At 35.7% G+C, this 22,164-nt stretch overlaps 1 protein-coding gene across 1 annotated transcript; it reads right to left on the bottom strand.

The window, feature by feature from the left end:
• Positions 1-2,064: 2,064 nt before the first annotated feature.
• On the bottom strand, positions 2,065-12,600 carry LOC138715624 (odorant receptor 10-like). The gene is made up of 5 exons (XM_069848699.1): positions 12,469-12,600; positions 8,827-8,926; positions 4,341-4,451; positions 3,734-3,889; positions 2,065-2,342 (listed from the first exon to the last, which is right to left on the bottom strand). Exons 1-5 carry the CDS (start codon positions 12,528-12,530, stop codon positions 2,289-2,291), a joined length of 483 nt encoding a protein of 160 aa, XP_069704800.1. The 5' UTR covers positions 12,531-12,600; the 3' UTR covers positions 2,065-2,288.
• Positions 12,601-22,164: the final 9,564 nt, after the last annotated feature.

Genomic DNA, 22,164 nt, shown 5'->3' with positions numbered 1-22,164 from the left:
TGCAAAAGAATTGTTAAACAATACGGAAATACGTGGAGCAGATAACAGTTTGATAGATTCGATGTGCCTAGATGATGCCTTCATGCAAGAGATTCTGTTAATACTGCAAATGTGGAATGTTAATAATGACAACTACGGACATAGAAGAACCACAATATAACAGTCACTCATATTTTGTGATAGAACAGGCACAGGGTGTAGCAGTCGTGAAGAGCTCTCTGAACATCACCCTTTCTTTCCTTACTCCACAAGTTTTATAGCCGTGCTGTGTGTAGGCCTATATAAGATTAGAACGGGGCACTATAGCGAGAGAACAGGTTCGGACACACAGTAGTACTGTTAAGAAGCTTACCACGTGACACGATGAGCTCCGAGGTACATTTCAATTTCAAAGAAGCATTTGAAAAGAGTATTTTGTTGTTTTAAATTATGATAAAGCTGAATGCATTAGACAGTATAGGCTAATTTGATTTATTGGATAGTTTTCTATAAGGTATTAGTCGTTAATGGGATATGCCTTTATTGGGTTAACTATGTACTTCGTATTTCATCAATAGTTCAGACATAAATTAAGCATACATTTCATTGCATTCTAAGTTAATATGTTAGTGATAAAATTATATTGTTTCTTGTGCTGTATACACTACATTTTAACCCAGCAATACGCACTACGTAAATGTATGGTTGCGAATAATTACTATGTTTTCATGGAGTATTCAAATTGATTTCAATACCATTATCGTACTGAATACGATCACCTCCGAAACCTGTTTTCATGCAATTTTCGATACGTATTGAAAATGATTTGAATACAGAAGCTTAAGTTGGTTAAAATGTCATCTACATATTAGCATGTTCATAATCATGTAGGCCTACGCTATGAACTACGTTGCGTTTTCTAAATGAGACGCATGCAAACTTAATGTTCTGGTAGATTTTTATTTTAATTTTATTGGGTTATTTTACGACGCTGTATCAATATCTCAGGTTATTTAGCGTCTGAATGAAATGAAGGTGATAATAACGGTAAAATGAGTCCAGGATTCAGCACCGAAAGTTACCCAGCATTTGTTCTTATTAGGTTGAGGGAAAACCCCGGAAAAAATCTCAACCAGGTAACTTTCCCCGACCGGAATTCGAACCCGGGCCACCTCGTTTTGCGGCCAGATGCGCTGACCGTTACTCCACAGGTGTGGACTTCTGGTCCATAATGTAGAATGGTAATAATGGATTTTAGGAAAGTACAAAATATTATGTATTGTCCAGCGTTGTGGAGTAACGTCTGACCGTGGAACGAACGGGCCCGGGTTCAAATCCTAGTTGGGACAAGTTACCTAGTTGATTTCTTTTTCGGGGTTTTCCCTCAACCAATTGAAGCAGAATTGCTGGGTAACTTTCGGTGTTGGATCTCGGACTCATTTCGCCATCATGAACCAACATATCATCATCATCATCATCATCATCATCATCATCATCATCATCCATACCATAGCCCGGGTTCAGTTCACGATACAGCGTGCTGTACTTGTACAAGAGCGTGACCGTCGGCTACCCAATCATTCACAGAATAAGAGTGGTAAGCACAATAAGCCTCAGGCTGAAGTGTAAGCCTTCGGGTCCCTCCTCCGTACAAGAGAAAAAATATATATTGTGTGTTAAAACACGACTTTTCAACATACAAAATTGCACTTGCTTTTGGTAAAACAGATAACAGATCAAACAAATGACTGTTCGATTTGAATACTCAGTGAAAACGTAGTAATTGTATAGGCTTATCTACGATTCAGTGGAATATCTTAAGTCAGTTATCCTTCATATTGTTCGTGCAAATTTGCATAGGTAGGTCTACCTGACCGTTCCGTGCGAGAAGGATATAACGACCTCACTTAAAAGTAAACGCTTTCCATTTTATCTCTGCAGAATTTTTTTCAATCTAAAGAAATAATATATTGTTTAAGTTCTGATTACTTTTTTACTCTTACTTTCTCGGTGTATTGAGAAGAAAAGCAAGCTTAATTTTATTATAGTTTCAGATTTTAGACTTTCAAAAATTTACTTTAATTTGAGAATGTTTTCAAGTCTCGTTGATATTCTTTGCTCATACAGTAATGTATTGGTTAATGTAGTTGCGTTAAATACGATTATGTGTGTCTTCGACCTCCACGGAGATCATCCTACGAATTGTAAAGTGTAACATTAATTATTTTTGCTCCAGTTGTGAGGAATATAAAGCCGTGTAACTAACTGTTCACCTTACTAATTGCTCTGTTGATCAGCAATGTTTCTTCCTACGTGTTTATATTTCTCAGTACGGTGTAGTACGAGAACGACGCTCCGACAATCTGAAAAATAAGGAAATAACAGTGAACAATTCACATGTCTGATGATTAATTTCTTATTATTAATTGACGAATACTGGCTTATCATTAAAGAAATATAAATGAATAAATAAATGAATAAGTGATTAAATAAATAAATAAATAAATAAATAAATGAATAAATAAATGAATAAATAAATGAATAAATAAATAAATAAATGAATAAATAAATGAATAAATAAATAAATGAATAAATAAATGAATAAATAAATAAATGAATAAATAAATAAGTAAATAAATGAATAAATAAATAAATAAATAGATACATAAAATAATAAATAAATAATTAAATAAATAAATAAATACATGAATAAATAAGTAAATAAATGAATAAATAAATGTATACATGAATAAATAAATGTATACATGAATAAATAAATGAATACATGAATAAATAAATAAATAAGTAAATACATAAATGAATAAATAAATAAATACATAAATGAATACATAAATAAATAAAAACATAAATGAATAAATAAATAAATAAATAAATGAATACACAAATAAATAAATACATGAATAAATACATGTGTACATGAATAAATAAATGAACACATGAATAAATAAATAAATGAATACACAAATAAATAAATACATGAATAAATACATGTTTACATGAATAAATAAATGAATACATGAATAAATAAATAAATGAATACATAAATAAATACTTAAATGAATACATAAATAAATGAATGAATAAATAAATAAATACATGAATAAATAAATGAATACATAAATGAATGAATAAATAAATAAATAAATGAATACACAAATAAATAAATACATGAATAAATACATGTGTACATGAATAAATAAATGAATACATGAATAAATAAATAAATGAATACACAAATAAATAAATACATGAATAAATACATGTGTACATGAATAAATAAATGAATACATGAATAAATAAATAAATGAATACATAAATAAATACTTAAATGAATACATAAATAAATAAATGTATGAATAAATACATGTGTACATGAATAAATGAATGAATACATGAATAAATAAATAAATGAATACACAAATAAATAAATACATGAATAAATACATGTGTACATGAATAAATAAATGAATACATGAATAAATAAATAAATGAATACATAAATAAATACTTAAATGAATACATAAATAAATGAATGAATGAATAAATAAATAAATACATGAATAAATAAATGAATACATAAATGAATGAATAAATAAATAAATAAATAAACAAGGTAAAGTAAAAAGTAAAGTAAATAAGTCAGTGAGTGAGTAAGTGAATGAATTCGGAATCTCGCTAACAGTACTAAGTGCCTTCATTGTATTAGGCTGATTAATTGATTGTAGCTACTTACCGCTCTATACGTCTCCAAGGAGAGGACATACAGCTTGCCGCCAGTGAGGTACGACGGCTTCATGGTTCGCGAGAGCATTATGGCCACACTCTTCCTGAAAGGAATGGGGGCCTCGTACCATGGGCAGTCATAGATTGCTTTTGTCAGACTGTCGCTCTGAAATGGAACACAAGTTTAGTAAGAGTGTGAATTACGTTCTAGGAGTGTGAATTGCGTTCAAGGAGAATGAATTGCGTTGTAGGATAAGAGAGTGAATTGCGTTCTAAAAGTGAGAATTGCGTTCTAAGAGTATGAATTGCGTTCAAGGAGAATGAATTGCGTTGTAGGATAAGAGAGTGAATTGCGTTCTAAAAGCTAGAATTGCGTTCTAAGAGTATGAATTGCGTTCAAGGAGAATGAATTGCGTTGTAGGATAAGAGAGTGAATTGCGTTCTAAAGGCGAGAATTGCGTTCAAGGAGAATGAATTGCGTTGTAGGATAAGAGAGTGAATTGCGTTCTAAGAGTGAAGAGTGTGAATTGCGTTCTAGGAGAGTGAATTGCGTTCTAAGCAACATTTTCATATTACGCTGTACTGATACTTTTCTCCAATGCGATGTTCAAGTTTACCTCGTAAGTTAAATCATTGCCAAACCAGCAATAGAGAAACACCTGGGCCAGAGCAACAGCCAGAAGTTGAACGAATTTCAATTGATCCACAATGCCTTTGACGTCCATATTCTGTAAAGCAAAGAGGAAAGTAATATTATTACTTCAATTATAACTAGAGGTAACTAGTTATCGCAAGCTACGGATACACGAATAACGGGTTTTCAGCTGATTAAAACAAACATTGAATTTTATGTTTCAAGCTCTTCCAGCTCGAATATTGTAAGTTTAAACTCCCTACATAATTCGAAATTTATTATTATTTATTATTTATTATTATTATTATTATTATTATTATTATTATTATTATTATTATTATTATTATTATTATTATTATTCACCTAACATAATTAGCAGGGAACGGATTTATATGGACTAAAAATATATGAAATATGTAAATATATATGTAGTTATTTTTACCAAAATATGGAATTAAATATGGATTTTTACCAAAATATGGAATTAAATATGGACTTAAAATTATAAAAAAATGACTATGTACGTTAAATATTGGTACATTTTAATCAAACTAAACAAAAAATATAATGGACGTACCTTATCTTCCAATGTAGTTTCAACAAAACACAATTTTTATTGTCTGTTACCATAACAATAGGTTACAAACATTTCTTTCAAGTGCTGAAAAGTGAATCTTCTTCTATTGTCTCTGAGGATAGATTTATACTGACTAAAAGAGCGTTCGACGTCACAAGAAGTAACTGGTACATAATTCAATTTCACAATGTCTGCTGGGGATAAGTCCAAGTTAATCTTCACTGTTGATTCACCACTCATCACAGCAACAACCTTTTGTAGTTCTTCATATCCAGGGTTTTTTGAAAGTACAGTGTCCACCTTAGCTCTTACTGCATCTGCAACTTTACCTCTACCACGATTCAGTTGTTCCAGAGTACTATTTATAATTTCAAAACTTTCAGATAGTGAAAGGTGCCTATTTTGGAGACTTTTGAGCGTTTTTATGATGCATGAAAATGTATGCTGAATGTGAGCTAAGTCATTCTTCACACTTATGTCACAGGTAACTGTTTTCGCAGTATCAATTGAGACTGCATCTTCAGAGTCCAATGCAAGGAGAACATTGTTAATAGAGTCTATATGTTCGGCATAATATTCAACTGCTTCTAGCCATGTACCCCATCTAGTTAAAATTGGCTTTGGTGGCAATGGAATTTCAGGGTACATTTCTTTCAACACGTTAACTCTACTGGGAGCTTTGAGAAATACTTTTTTCACTGATGAAATCAACAAATCTACTTTAGGGAAATTGTCTCTGACCACTTCTGCCACACGATGAAATGCATGCGCCACACAAGTAAAATGAGTCAATTTAGGATATACAACAGATAATGCTTGTCCAGCTTTGACCATATAAGGGGCAGCATCGCTAATAAAGAATAACACATTATCGTACATAATACCCTTTGGCCACAGGATACCCATAGCTTCGTTGAACAGTTTAACTATAGTTTTGTTATTGCACTTTTCTAGAACATCACAATGTAAAAGAATTCGTTCAGAATATTGTTCACTTAACAAACCGATAACTACATTACCAACAAGTCTACCTTCTTTGTCGGGAGTCTCATCAATGGAAACCCAAATTGAACTATCTTTAATTTCATCTCTTATCTTCTGTATTGTCTCATCGTAGATGGATGGAGCATACGTCTTCCTAAGTGTTGACTCATCCGGGATTGTATGTTGAGTATATTTTTCAAGGAATTCCCTGAAGACCTTATTCTTTAGTTTGTAGAGAGGAATATCAGCAGAGATGAGAGAACGGCACAGGTCGATGTTAAACTCAGATCTTACATTCGATGTTGTTGGTTGTGTTAAAAACAATTGTCTCTGCTTGGAATTTAGTTGTTTGTTGGCCTGATGTTTACTAGTTGTAATGTGTTGTTGCACCAGGAACTTTTGTGTAGATGATACTGCACACTGACACAAATTACAAAATAATATTTTATTGTCAGTTGATAAACCATCTTCTTTAAATTCTGAAATGTAACTTGTTAGTTTTGATTTTAAATTGACTGAATGACGTACTTTTGGCATATTTACCGTCTTTATAGTATGATTTACAAAACTGAACCTATGTGTACTCTGACTGGCATTTAACTGTTGAGCTGCACAACTGAAGTCTGTTAAAAATTTTAAATTAAATTAATACAGTTTTGTAACTTACTTTCCCATTGTTGATAGGACTGCTAATTTTCAAATAACTCTGATGTTAAAGGGATTACTGAACATGTGTTTAAATCTCTATTGTTGAAATGTATTTTTAAAAGTTAATGGAATTTTGTTTTGTTTTATTGTTAAACCTAATATAATATGGACTGTTTTATATGAAATATGGAAAATATATGGAAATTAACGAAAATATGTACTAAACTCTAAAATATGGAAAAATATGGAAAATAAAAGTAGGATTTTTCAACCCTACACATTGTGAAACATAAAGATAATGCAAAATATAAATTATATTAGCTTTATAAGTAAATATGTATTTACATATAAATCCTTTCCCTGATAATTAGGTACATTAAATTCAGACGTTTGTAGCACGTATGGGTGAATCCCGAAATGTAACTTACGTAGAGTGTTAGTTAGGAAACCTGAGGAAAAAAGACCTTTGGGGAGGCAGAGATGTAGATGGGAGGATAATATTAAAATTAATTTGAAGGAGGTCGGATATGAAGGTAGGGACTGGATTAATCTTGCTCAGGATAGGGACCGATGGCGGGCTTAGGTGAGGGCGGCAATGAAGCTCAGGTTCCTTAAAAGCCATTTGTAAGTAAATTATTATTATTATTATTATTATTATTATTATTATTATTATTATTATTATCACTACTACTATTATTGTCATAATCATCATAATCATAATCATCATCATCCAATGGCAGGATTTGACACTGTTATCATTTGCTTCTAGTTTCCAAATACAGATTCACCACACCTCTATTTCATTATTTTGTGGGGTTCAGTTTGTTGCAAATTAGTAGGTATTCCTCGGTAATGTCCCTGTTTGGTTCGTCACACATGAGTCGAAATTTTGTTCAACTTATATGCAAAATTTCTGCTTTAGTAGGCCCTACGAATTTATTCTAAATTGGGCGTTTTTGAAGAGAAATTATTTTATTTTTGTACGAAATTTTAATTTAAAGTGCCCAAAAGATATTTTATTTGAAGTTACGTAAGTAGGGCCTATATGCGTGAATTAATACCACTAGCTTTGGTAAAGCGAAGTCCCTGCCAACCGTACTGTTGGCAGGCATGGCAGCGATTTACGAACTTTTCCTTTAATTAGATAGAATTTTCTTAAAAATAGTTATGTGTTTAAAATATAACGTTTTACATTGATATTTATGTAGGCTATACAGTTTGAGCTGAATATTCAGATCCTATTTCAATACTGAATTTTGAGTCTAATATTCAAACCGTATTTTGAGTGACTTAATTTTTAAATATAAATTAGAAATAACCTGAATGTTTTATGATACCTATTAGTTTATATTACTCACACAAAGTTTATGAGACTATTAAACTAATTCTACTCACAACAGGTTAAGTGTCTGTAGAAAACGGTAAGTATTGCTAAAGTATACGCAGATCCTTAAAAGATTGCCCGAGGATAATATAAATGAATAATAATAATAATAATAATAATAATAATAATAATAATAATAATAATAATAATAATAATAATAATAATATCTGTAATAATATTGACAACACGAGAAAGAAACTGAATTCCTGTAAGAGGTGTACATCCAATGAGAAAATATGAGCCGTTGAGAGCAAAAGTGATGTAAGTAAAAATGGGTAATGGGGGTTAAAGTAAACATTCTGTAAAATAAAGCGCAAAGTAGCAATTAATATTAAATTTTTTTAAAACTATTAGTAGTCAGTGAACAGCACGAAGGACATATTAATTGCTTCTTTGCGCTGTACTTGACAAAATTTTAACTTTAAACCTCATTATCCAATTTTGACTTACACCACTTCTGCTCTGAACGGTTCATATGTATAATCTACAAGACATTAATTTTTTCCGTGCTCTTGCTCGCTGTGTATTCTTCACCTTAACCAAATCCCTTAGATCGCAAAATATAGGAAATATATTCAGTAGAATTTATTATTAATATAAATGGTTGAAGACCTCTCCGGAATAAGAAAGTAACCAAAAACTGTAATTCATGTTTCCGGAGAAAGGAACATAGTTTTAGGGACATATTTTATTAGGCCTATATTTACTATAACAACCATTTGACTAAACAAGGATACAAGTTTATTCACTCACTGAACACAATAATTTATTGTTATAAATAAATATTTTGAAAATCATTTTTCATCTACATCACATATTTCAAGAATTTGGTGTTGCATCTCTTTTCCTGGCAGAGTTCAGAAATTGCTTTCTCACCATAGTTATGTAGAAGATGATGAGGCAAATTGTACCCGTGCTATTGAAGAACTGGAAGAAGAGAATAATGTTCAGCACTTCCTCCATCTCTGCGATTAGCCTGCAATAAAAGAAAGAGATTGGTTCAATATAAAATACCGGTGAAGATTCTACTCGCTTCTACGCATATAAGTCCAGTCACCAAGTGCAATTTTCACAGTCTATTAGTCCACCCAGTATAATGGACCGGTCAGCCAAAAAGTCTAATGAATTCGTCGATCTTATGGTTCAGTTCGTAAGTCTGGTAGTGTAGTTCGTAGTCCTGGCGGTTCAGTTCGTCCGTCTGGTAGTTCAGTTCGTAAGTCTGGTAGTGTAGGTCGTAGTCCTGGTGGTTCAGTTCGTCCGTCTGGTGGTTCAGTTCGTAGGTCTGGTAGTGTAGTTCGTAGGATTGGTTGTTCAGTTCGTAGATCTGGTGGTTCAGTTCGTAAGTCTGGTAGTGTAGTTCGTAGTCCTGGTGGTTCAGTTCGTAGGCTTGGTTGTTCAGTTCGTAGGTCTGGTGGTTCAGTTCGTAGGCCTGGTGGTTCAGTTCGTAGGCTTAGTAGTTCAGTTCGTAGGCCTGGTGTTCAGTTCGTAGGCCTGGTGTTCTGTTTGTAGACCTGGTGCTCAGTTCGTAGGCCTGGCGTCCAGTTTGTAGGCCTGGTGTTCAGGTTTGTAGGCCTGGTGTTCAGTTCGTAGGTATGGTGATTCAGTTCGTAGGCCTGGTGGTTCAGATCGTAGGCCTGGTGGTTCAGTTCGTAGGCTTGGTTATTCAGTTCGTAGATCTGGTGGTTCAGTTCGTAGGCCTGGTTGTTCAGTTCGTAGGCCTAGTGGTTCAGTTCGTAGGCTTGGTTGTTCAGTTCGTAGATCTGGTGGTTCAGTTCGTAGGCCTGGTTGTTCAGTTCGTAGATCTGGTGGTTCAGTTCGTAGGCCTGTTGGTTCAGTTCGTAGGCCTGGTTGTTCAGTTCGTAGGTCAGGTGGTTCAGTTCGTAGGCCTGGTTGTTCAGTTCGTAGGCCTAGTGGTTCAGTTCGTAGGCTTGGTTGTTCAGTTCGTAGATCTGGTGGTTCAGTTCGTAGATCTGGTGGTTCAGTTCGTAGGCCTTGTGGTTCAGTTCGTAGGCCTGGTTGTTCAGTTCGTAGGTCTGGTGGTTCAGTTCGTAGGCCTTATGGTTCAGTTCGTAGACTTGGTTGTTCAGTTCGTAGGCTTGATTGTTCAGTTCGTAGGTCTGGTAGTTCAGTTCGTAGGCCTGGTGGTTCAGTTCGTAGGCCTGGTGTTCAGGTTCGTAGGCCTGGTGTTCAGTTCGTAGGTCTGGTGATTCAGTTCGTAGTCCTGGTGGTTGAGTTCGTAGGCCTGGTGGTTCAGTTCGTAGGCTTGGTTGTTCTGTTCGTAGGCCTGGTGTTCAGTTCGTAGGTCTGGTGATTCAGTTCGTAGTCCTGGTGGTTCAGTTCGTAGGCCTGGTGGTTCAGTTCGTAGGCTTGGTTGTTCAGTTCGTAGATCTGGTGGTTCGGTTCGTAGGCCTGTTCAGTTCGTAGGCCTAGTGGTTCAGTTCGTAGGCTTGATTGTTCAGTTCGTAGGTCTGGTGGTTCAGTTCGTAGGCCTGGTGGTTCAGTTCGTAAGCCTAGTAGTTCAGTTCGTAGGCCTAGTGTTCAGTTCGTAGGCCTGGTGTTCAGTTTGTAGACCTGGTGTTTAGTTCGTAGGCCTGGCGTTCAGTTTGTAGGCTTGGTGTTCAGGCACGTAGGCCTGGTGTTCAGTTCGTAGGTCTAGTGATTCAGTTCGTAGGCCTGGTGGTTCAGTTCGTAGGCCTAGTGGTTCAGTTCGTAGGTCTGGTGGTTCAGTTCGTAGGTTTGATGGTTCAGTTCGTAGGCTTGGTTGTTAAGTTCGTAGGTCTGATGGTTCAGTTCGTAGGCTTGGTCGTTAAGTTCGTAGGTCTGATGGTTCAGTTCGTAGGCTTGTTCGTTAAGTTCGTAGGTCTGATGGTTCAGTTCGTAGGCTTGGTCGTTAAGTTCGTAGGTCTGATGGTTCAGTTCGTAGGCTTGGTCGTTAAGTTCGTAGGTCTGATGGTTCAGTTCGTAGGCTTGGTCGTTAAGTTCGTAGGTCTGATGGTTCAGTTCGTAGGCTTGGTTGTTAAGTTCGTAGGTCTGGTGGTTCAGTTCGTAGGTCTGGTGGTTCAGTTCGTAGGCTTGGTTGTTAAGTTCGTAGGTCTGGTGGTTCAGTTCGTAGGCTTGGTCGTTAAGTTCGTAGGTCTGATGGTTCAGTTCGTAGGCTTGGTTGTTAAGTTCCGTTAGTTAACTAGTCCAGTAGTCCAATTTATTATCGAGTCATTCTGAGTAGAAGAATTCCAGTCAGTCAGTCAGTCAGTCAGTCAGTCGGTCAAGGAGTCTATCGTTTTATTCCATTCAATAAGCTGACGGTTTGTTACAAAATTGTTCTCTGTACTTTATTTTTCTTCCTATTCTCATTCCATCATTATTCCTTTAACTACTCTGAATTTGTCTCTTATTGTGAAAGATATCAAATTAAGAATTATGTTACATGTGTTGGTGATTACGCAAAGTATGCTGCCTAGCTGCGCCCCGGAAAATATTAGATTCAATTTATGTAAACTTTATTTAATATGTTTATAAACCAAATTTTTGGAAACCTAGAATAATGCTGGTCATATGGATTAAAGAACTGAAGGCCATTAACTAATGCAGGGGAGAGTACTGGGTGTTCATTTCAAGGTATGTCATGACGTCACTGTTGTGAGTCAGCGATTTGAAGCGAGTTTCAGCTTTTATGTGAGAGAAGTTGCCTATTATTCAAGGCGTTCAACTTGAACAACGTCGTAGCAACAGATGGCGGTTTGTACGGTCTGTGTGCTACCATAATCTCTTTCGAACTGTGTTTTGCGCGAGCAAGTCGTACCCAGGGTATTTGTTATCGGTTGCGTACAGCAACATTCCACAACATAAATCAAATGCTCCGTGTCCATGCTAACCGTCCAAGTTAATGTCAACAAATACGTAAGTAATCGTCTTAACCTTCTCCCCATATCCCGACAATAAGAAAAAACTCACCTCAGTACGTGTTTCCAAACAGTTCACATTCCTGCCACTACCGGCGTTACCGTACGTATTGGTACGTACTCTTCAGAATGAACGCCGTACTTGCTAGGCAACTTCTCTGGCACATAGGTAATACGCCTTTGCGGAAGTGTAGGAAGATTGAATTCTCTAGGCTCATCGGCTAGCCACATGACGACATACAGCGAGCCATGACACACTTTGAACTGAACACGCAGTATCTTGAGGCAGTTGCAGTACAAAGCAATGAGGCATTGTTCAAATGAAAGTGACTTCACCCCACTGCCTGCTGGATCCCATTTCATGGCCATAAGCAGCTATGCGATCCAGCAGCCAGTGGTTCACCAAATATGTTTTGCAACTGAAGCACTGATACCTAGTAGCCTACCAATTTTTATAGTTAGTTAGCAGAGTCATTCTACAACAAAGAAAATATCTATTAACTTCAACATGAATATCTGAAACCGTTTAATACCTTTCCAATGTTTGCTATTGATAAATAGAAATTTTGATGTTGACGGTAAGTTTGTTTAGAAGCATTAATTTCGTGGAGATACTCACCCCAGCAACTGCTGATGATGGCTAATACACCCACGCAGACATTCGTATGACATCCGGTCCATGTCGCTTCGAGAATACGGAACTGTTTCCAGTTTGTCTTCTAATTCTCCACAAAGCAGCTCATTTTTTACCAGATCTGGCAAACATGAAGAGTTGTATCTTAAGCAAAACTCAACTTTGATATTTCATATTTATTATTATGTCATAAAGTCCAAAAGACTATCGACAGTCAACAGTAACAGGTGAAACACAAGGAAAACAATTTTAAAACATTATATTGCCTAAATCATAATAGTACATTATGCAACGAGCCTATAATGGTAGTAATTAAGACGCGAGTATGTTTATGAAACGAGCGCAAGCGAGTTTTATAATTTTCACACGAGTGTCTTAATTACCATTACAGTCAAGTTTCATACGACTTTTTATGCTCGACCATATTGATTTTTTCCGGCAATTGGTGAAATGAATTTGCGGGAATGTGCTTTGTGAAAGGCTGGAAGATGATGGTGAATTGATGTTGATTTGTGTGTGTTTTTTTCGACTGAGTTTAATATTTTCTAATCTCGCGCTAGTTGTCTTTCGATTGCATATCCGAGAATAATCGATACTTGCGCTTTCATATTGCTACAATTGTATTTTCTGATTGGTGGAACACCTGAACTTTAATAAATAGGTGTACTTTAATGAGGTCCATTAAAGGGCTGCTACCAGGTGTATAATTACTAAATTTCGGCATGGTCGAGCATAAAATTCATTAATGTTGTAAAATGCCTTCAGGGTCAGCCAACCAGAGACATATCGTTTAACGGCATTCTTTTCGAAATAAAAAAAAATCTGTAGGCAGCTCGTTGTTGCTTATTATAAGACCACTGGTCGAATAATTATTCATCATCTTTGACAGTCTGCATTTAGGAATATCATAAGACCATAAGAGTATGAACAACTTGTAGTGTCTATTAATTTGAGAAAAACTCGTTCCGGCACCGGGAATCGAACCCGGGATCTCTTAGCTGTGCGCGCTAAGCGCTCTTTCCATCTGAGCTATACCGGAACACGATCCACGGGGCAGGCCGAACTCCTCTCACTGTATTATATTATATTATCAATAGCCTTCTACCTGCAAGACGTTCAAGCCACGTATGCAGGAGCGCATATTTAAAAGGAAAACTTCCAAAATGGAGTTACACCGGAATATACTGCGTTTTCTATTAGTTTTTTTCTCTTTCCGTATAGTTTTCTGAGGGCGGAAAATTGTTCTTTTTCCATTACTACTGAGTACCAGTATCTAAACTAGTCTTTGTTTCGTCATCCTTGCCAACCTAAACAATGATTTTATTCATAGCGGTGAATTATTCTTTTATCTTATCCTAGATCAACTATTGACCAGATATTTTGTATTCGACAGATAATGGAGAAAAAATGGGAGTATAAGGGTACAGTACATCAGTTATTCATAGATTTCAAAAGGGCATATGACTCGGTTAAGAGGGACTTTTTATATGATATTCTTATTGAATTTGGTATTCCCAAGAAACTAGTTCGATTAATTAAAATGTGTCTCAGAGAAACGTATAGCAGAGTTCGTATAGATCAGTTTCTGTCAGATGCGTTTCCAATTCACTGTGGGATTAAAACAAGGAGATGCACTATCACCTTTACTTTTTAACTTTGCTCTAGAGTATGCCATTAGGAAAGTCCAGGATAACAGAAAGGATTTGGAATTGAACGGGTTACATCAGCTGCTTGTCTATGCGGATGACGTGAATATGTTAGGAGAAAATCCACAAACGATTAGGGAAAACACGGGAATTTTACTGGAAGCAAGTAAAGAGATAGGGTTGGAAGTAAATCCCGAAAAGACTAAGTATATGATTATGTCTCGTGACGAGAATATTGTACGAAATGGAAATATAAAAATTGGAAATTTATCTTTTGAAGGGGTAGAGAAGTTCAAATATCTTGGAGCAACAGTAACAAATATAAATAATACTCGGGAGAAAATTAAACAGAGAATAAATATGGGAAATGCCTGTTATTATTCGGTTGAGAAGCTTTTATCATCCAGTCTGCTGTCAAAAAATTTGAAAGTTAGAATTTATAAAATAGTTATATTACCAGTTCTTCTGTATGGTTGTGAAACTTGGACTCTCACTTTGAGAGAGGAAAATAGGTTAAGGGTGTTTGAGAATAAAAGTTCTTAGGAAAATATTTGGTGCTAAAAGGGATGAAGTTACAGGAGAATGGAAAAAGTTACACAACACAGAACTGCATGCATTGCATTCTTCACTTGACATAATTAGGAACATTAAATCCAGACGTTTGAGATGGGCAGGGCATGTAGCACGTAAGAGCGAATCCAGAAATGCATATAGAGTGTTAGTTGGGAGGCCGGAGGGAAAAGGACCTTTAGGGAGGCCGAGACGTAGGTGGGAAGATAATTTTAAAATGGATTTGAGAGAGGTGGGATATGATGATAGAGAATGGATTAATCTTGCTCAGGATAGGGACCAATGGCGGGCTTATGTGAGTGCAGCAATGAACCTCCGGGTTCCTTAAAAGCCAGTAATTAAGTAAGTAAGTAAGTATCTTATCCTAGTGATACAGTTCACTGTTAGCAACCGTCAGAAATAGATCATTAGTTCATATAATGGTGTTTGAGATACCATTATTCATCCTGTGAAATAATTTTTGATTAAAGATAAACATATTATAGTTTATGTTCGACTGGTAACTTAGTTACGAAAAAAAGAGGCAATAATCGGACCAAATTCAAAGCGTAATACTCACCTATTTGGCTCTCTCTATTCTCTTCTATCTCATGTACACGAACAATTTTATCTCCATCATGCGACATCTTCTCCTGGGCTAGTAGTTCTTCAGCTCTTTCCTTAATTTTCCTCAAGGAATATTTCAGCAGTCTGAATTCTCCGCAACAATTAATCATTAAACTTGCCATGAAAGCGTCCATTCCCACATTAATCGTTGGCCCCATACTACAGGTTATCAATTGAAATAAAAATGCAATTTCATAATTGCCGGGCTGTTGTATATCGAAAGGAAATCTTGCTGGGAACACTAAAGTTTTCACCGTTTGGTTCCCTTCATTGTTCCGAAGTCCAAGAACGTGTCCGTACGATGTTATAATGGCGGAAACAAAAAATGAAACAATAGTAGCGATACAGAGATAGTAATAACTCCAGCTTACAATGTTGGCTCTTTTGTTGGCTTGTCGCGAGATGTCTCTGTATTCTTTCCCCCATTTTAGTGAAGTGGAGAAGAATCCGGTCCTGAATCTCTGAATCAGTCCTCTAATTCGGTCCTCTCTCAACAGGAAGTTTGTCTGCTTTATAACGTTAGAAGCGTACAGAAGAGTTACGCTACCATTTGCAGCCAAGTTTTCAATATCTCCCCAAGAGTAAGCTATGTCTAGGACCTCAGTAGCGATATTTAAGTACATGAAAAGTAGGAGGGTCCATCTGTAAATAGTGAAAATTTTCATAGCAATCGGGTACTGTGTATTAAATCTATTTCCTCGCCACAGACCAACGAGCTGCAGATGTTTTAAATTAACTGTCATGACGTCATTAACGAAGGACTCCTCAGTTTCAGACGGATCCATTCTCTGCTGTTTCTGTAGAAGCTGCAAGTTAAAACGAAATGTAATATCCTAGTAATGTTTTCACTTCAAAGTTTTTTGTGCGTAATAAAGTTACTCGTTTTATCCGTTACTTTAAAGACAATTACTCCAAAATTTAGAGTTTGTTGATTCCATAGCTTTTATTTATTTTTGTGCTGATTACTGTCGAAGAGTTCGAGTTTCCCCTTGTATGTTTAGTGAGAGTCTATTTATTCTTGCCTGCCTCTGAACTTAAGATAAGTAAGATTCTTTTTACCTTTCGATGTTTATTTCTTTAATAGAGCCCATTTAATTTGTATTACTCAAAAGTATGACAAAATGAGTGTTTTGGCATTCTTTTACTTCTACACTTGATGTTCTTGAGGCTCTCTTAAAATAGAGTAATTTAACAATTTTGTTACTTATACAATTGTTTCATTACTGTATTTTAATAAAATTATGTTGATTGACTTTGAAGATCTCCTCAAGATGAAGAAGATTATGTATTCAGTTTACTTATTTTCTTGTGTGTTAGTCAAATTCTTCTTCGATTGATTAGTCTTACGGGAATGTTAAATTGAATTATTTCAGCACTCTTTCCATTCAGCTGTTTATATGTTTAATAAAATTTCACTTTGTCTACACTGAAGATATATTTGTTGAAGTTGTACATATTAACAGCAACACAAGCCCTATGTCTATGTTTAATTATATTTTTAATTAGAGACAGTTTTATATTAAAATTCAGTATTTACTCGTATAATTCTCCCCTCTCGCGTAATTCCCCCCCCCCTCCATAGATTTTTCATATATAATTTAAAAAAATATATTTTTCTCGCACAATTTCCCTCTCTGACACAATGTGGACTACCAAGGCCTACTGTTATAACTTTGGACACACTTATGAAGATTTCAAGTACAGCACAACGGAATTCGTGGTAAACCTAAGGTCGAATCCATCTCCTCCTACAAAGACCTAACGGTACCTACAAACTCAGTCACCCGCGCATCAGTTGATTTTTGGTCAGTCAGTCAGTCAGTCAGTCAGTCAGTCAGTCAGTCAGTCAGTCAGTCCAGTCAGTCAGTCAGTCAGTCCAGTCAGTCAGTCCAGTCAGTCAGTCCAGTCAGTCAGTCAGTCAGTCAGTCCAGTCAATCAGTCAGTCAGTCCAGTCCAGTCAGTCCAGTCAATCAGTCAGTCAGTCCAGTTAGTCAGTCCAGTCAGTCAGTCCAGTCAGTCAGTCCAGTCAATCAGTCAGTCCAGTCAGTCAGTCCAGTCAGTCAGTCAGTCCAATCAGTCCAGTCAGTCAGTCAGTCCAGTCAGTCAGTCCAGTCAGTCAGTCCAGTCAGTCCAGTTAGTCAGTCCAGTCAGTCAGTCCAGTCAGTCAGTCCAGACATTCAGTCAGTCAGTCCAGTCAGTCAGTCCAGTCAATCAGTCCAGTCAATCAGTCAGTCCAGTCAGTCAGTCCAGTCAGTCAGTCCAGTCAGTCAGTCAGTCCAATCAGTCCAGTCAGTCAGTCAGTCCAGTCAGTCAGTATATGGTTAGTTATCATTGTGTGTAGTCTACAGTGTTATTGTGTCACAGCGTCAGAGTCGTTAAACTCAACTATGGGGAGAAAGTTGGCAGGGATGAGTCCGAAGCCGAGCACAAAATCCCGTTAATGTAACCAAGACACAGCATACAGCACGAAAAAAATTCGAAAAACTTTAATAATTCGTTTAATTAATTACCAAAATTGTCACTGATTAGCCTATAGTTATTTAGTACTAAAGTTATTTAAGCTTATTACATTAGATTCTCAACATTACACTATTTGTTTGATGTTATTTATGACGAGTTTACCCCTGATATTTTTATACTCATCGCGTAATTCCCTTCCCCCTTGAATTTTCACTACTAAATCTTGAAATAAGGAGGGAAATTACTTAAGTAAATACGGTATTTGTATAGAATATAAATTTTGAATATGGGTATACCTCCAAAATCGTATATTTCAGCTATACTTTCGCTTACTTTGTTTTAATGCTTAATACTAGTTGTCTATATGCTGAATTCTTCTGAAACTACAATTCACTTCACACTGAGTAGGATAGCAATATTTTTAATTTTCACTCTTTGATAAATTGTGTCTATGTTCCTTGCTTTGAAACTGGAAGATGTTCCTAATTTCTGGTATTCTGATTATTTTCTTATTTACTTCAACTTTTTTTTATTAACTGTCTTTTTTTTTCGAAATGACTTTAAAAAATCCTACACTTCTTATATGTCTATATATATATGTATTATCGACTAAGATGTCCGCAGTAGGTACGTGAAGGAATATGTGAAGAAAATCTTGAAAAATGACTCGTAGATATATGACGCGGAAGATGCATTACGAAAATCCATCTCATTTTCTTTCGTGCCAATTGCATGATTCTTGGCTTATAACAGAGAATGTGATATCAAACAGAATTATTTATATCGCACAGAACTTCAGCTTGGGAAGTGACAATTGTGTAAAAAATCTGATCGAATGAGAAATTGTTACGTAATAAGGCATGCATTATGCATTACTGCAGGTGGACAAATATCGTTATCTGTATTTTTAAGATCACCTACTAATTCTTACCGAAAGGGAACCTATATTCAATTCCTAACAGACCCTGTGAGATTTGAAGTGAATAAAATGATTATCTTCTCTCTACCGTTTTTTCTCTAGTGTTTTCACAACTTCATTATTGCCCTAACATTTTCTGAAAGTGTGTGTAGTTTAGAGGGGATATTAAAGGAGCACTGAACTAAAAATTACATTCTGAGATTATATTCTAAACAACATGCATTTAACTATACAGAAAATGGCGCACACTAGACCTTTCTGCAACTAATGGTTTCCAAGTAACAGTAGTGGCTTGTGCAGCAAATGCTGCAAACTAAGTTCATTAGACGTTCAAATAAACATTTTTCAGATTTATTTTCAACGAAGAATACCAGACATTCGGAAAGTTATTTGCTTCCATAACAATGAAAGATACACTCTCTCGAGCCAATACTGAAGAGAACCACGCATATAAATATCTACACCACACCGCCATTAAATATATGAAAAAGACCCAACCCCACTTGATTAATAATTATAAAAATATTTGATTTTTAATAATATTATTATCTTACGTAAGTTTTATAGCTTTCAGTAACATATACTATATAGCCGCCACTCAGTAAAATATAGAAATCAAAATCTAATTTAAGTTATTCTCTACATCTACTTATATAACCCCAAAACATTTCACTTTCATATCATCAATATAGCAATAATATGTATAATTAATGAAAAATAGTCACATCATGGCATTAACTACAGTACAATAATATTTCATTTCTAATGGTAATATGTCATCAAACCACCTCAAGTTTTGTAGTTTTTAATATCCAATACACAGCTGTACCCAGAAAATTACACACCACAGAATCGAACCTGTAAGTTATTTTAGTAAGTTAAGTTTTTAATAACCAATATTTAATTTGAGCTCTAAATATGTCAGCATTCTTGCAGATCATGGCCTTCGTGTAATATTGTTTACTGTAGTATGTGTTTTGTTTTATTCTGAAATGCAACACAGCCGACTTGATGCTCGCTTCGCTTCTCCTTTACAAAAAATCGAAGGATATATCAAGTCGACCGTGAATGCTATTAGCTATTCTCAAAACTGACGACAGATGGATTTTGAAAAATAGGAAAATTATGTTTAAAAATCGACATTTCACTGAAAACTACTATTTTTCCGAAAAATTTTGAGTTCCAAGCTTCAAAATGAGGAGTCATTTATTAAAATCCGTTCAGCTGTTTTCCCGTAATTTCCATTACCAGTTCAAATTATATATATAATAAGATATCTCTAAACTTGAATACTGGCGATGCGTGTGACGTCACACTGCCGCACCGAACCGCGAGTCCATTCTTATTGTAGTTAATCACGTTACATTCGCTGTAATTAATATCCAGATCGCTGAAAATACCGTTCTTCTTTTCGTAACAGAGAGTTAAGCAGCTGCGAGCTTACATAACGCAAGCCACGGGTGCGGCAGTCTGACGTCAGCAGTAATGGTGGACAAAATTCCTTCGCTCGTATATTGAGAACTATAAAATATTTTGAGTTACGGTTTTCAGTACTGTCATCAGATCCCTGTTGTCTACAACATATGAAAAAAAATTTTTTTTCTTCAGTGCCGCTTTAAAGAATCATTTCAATCACAATGATCCATATTGTTATTTAGTTGCTAAGTCTGTAAAGCTCTTAAAAGAGAATTTGAAATGGGTAAATCTATTAAAATACTTTAGATAAACAAGTTATTAAAATATAAATAAGGGAAGCAGAAAATTATCACGAAAGTGGCACATAGCCTAATTATCTTACATTTTATCAGTTTTATATGCGTTTTTAGGCTCTTACGGTGGAATATCAAAAAACCTAATTGCAATAGCTTTATCAATCCATTAATAACAGTTTCTTTATTCGCTATTACATCGCTACAAATATTATGCGATTAGTTTATTTAGGTTTAGTTCACTCTGTCATCCAGTGTGATATAATCGGATGGGGAGGAGCAACAAAATTTACACTTTCTCCGCTCATATTGTTTCAAAAGCGGATAATTAAACATTGCTTAAACAAGTCAATTGATTATGCAACAAATTTGATTTATTCCTATTTTAATGTTTTCCAAATTGAATAAAATATATAGGTCTAAGTATACATCCCCGAAAAGACAAAGTATATGATTATGTCTCGTGATGAGAATATTGTATGAAATGGAAATATAAAAATTGGAAATTTATCTTTTGAAGAGGTGGAGAAGTTCAAATATCTTGGAGCAACAGTAACAAATATAAATGATACTCGGGAAGAAATTAAACACAGAATAAATATGGGAAATGCCTGTTATTATTCGGTTGAGAAGCTTTTATCATCCAGTCTGCTGTCAAAAAATCTGAAAGTTAGAATTTATAAAACAGTTATATTACCGGTTGTTCTTTATGGTTGTGAAACTTGGACTCTCACTTTGAGAGAGGAACTTAGGTTAAGGGTGTTTGAGAATAAGGTGTTTAGGAAAATATTTGGGGCTAAGCGGGATGAAGTTACAGAAGCATGGAGAAAGTTACACAACACAGAACTGCACGCATTGTTTTCTTCACCTGACATAATTACGAACATTAAATCCAGACGTTTGAGATGGGCAGGGCATGTAGCACGTATGGGCGAATCCAGATATGCATATAGAGTGTTAGTTGGGGGGCTGGAGAGAAAAAGACCTTTAGAGAGGCCGAGACGTAGATGGGAGGATAATATTAAAATGGATTTGAGCGAGGTGGATATGATGATAGAGAATGGATTAATGTTGCTCAGGATAGGGACCAATGGCGGGCTGATGTGAGGGCGCCAATGAACCTCCGGGTTCCTTAAAAGCCAGTAAGTAAGTAAGTACACATTGTCCCGCGCCGTGGCGTCGTGGTCTAAGGCATCCTGCCTCGGACTCGCGTTACGGAATGCGCGCTGGTTCGACTCCTCATGGGGGAAGAAATTTTCTCATGAAATTTCGGCTAGTGTATGGACTGTTGTCCACCCAGCATCATGATGCACTTGGGGAGCTACGATAGGTAGCGAAATCTGGTTACGCAAACCAGCTATAACGGCTGGGGGGGGGGGGGGGCTCATTGTGCTAACCACACGATACCTCCGTTCTGGTTGGATGATTGTCCACCTCTGCTTCGGCATGTGGGCGTGAGGCTGGTCGGTCTTGGCCCTTTGTGGACTGTAGCGCCACGGATGGAAGTATACATTATTAAAATATTATCATAAAAATCGTCTGAAATATAAAGAAGAAACAGCATGTTCATCCTCCCGGAAGAAATTTGACATATTATTTAGCTGAACCTAAATCTTACACAACCACTGGAATAAATCATAGCCAGAGTTACGGGCCAAGGTTATACAACTCTATTGTGATAATATTTTGATAATAAGTTATTTTGAGTTTATTAAATTTAAGAAAAAATTAAGATAATTATTTACTATTCATTTCCCTTTTTTGTCGGCCT

This window comes from Periplaneta americana, chromosome 15 (assembly GCF_040183065.1).
Source record: "Periplaneta americana isolate PAMFEO1 chromosome 15, P.americana_PAMFEO1_priV1, whole genome shotgun sequence".
Classification (NCBI taxonomy): Eukaryota; Metazoa; Arthropoda; class Insecta; order Blattodea; family Blattidae; genus Periplaneta; species Periplaneta americana.
This window is presented reverse-complemented; position numbering and strand designations above follow the sequence as displayed.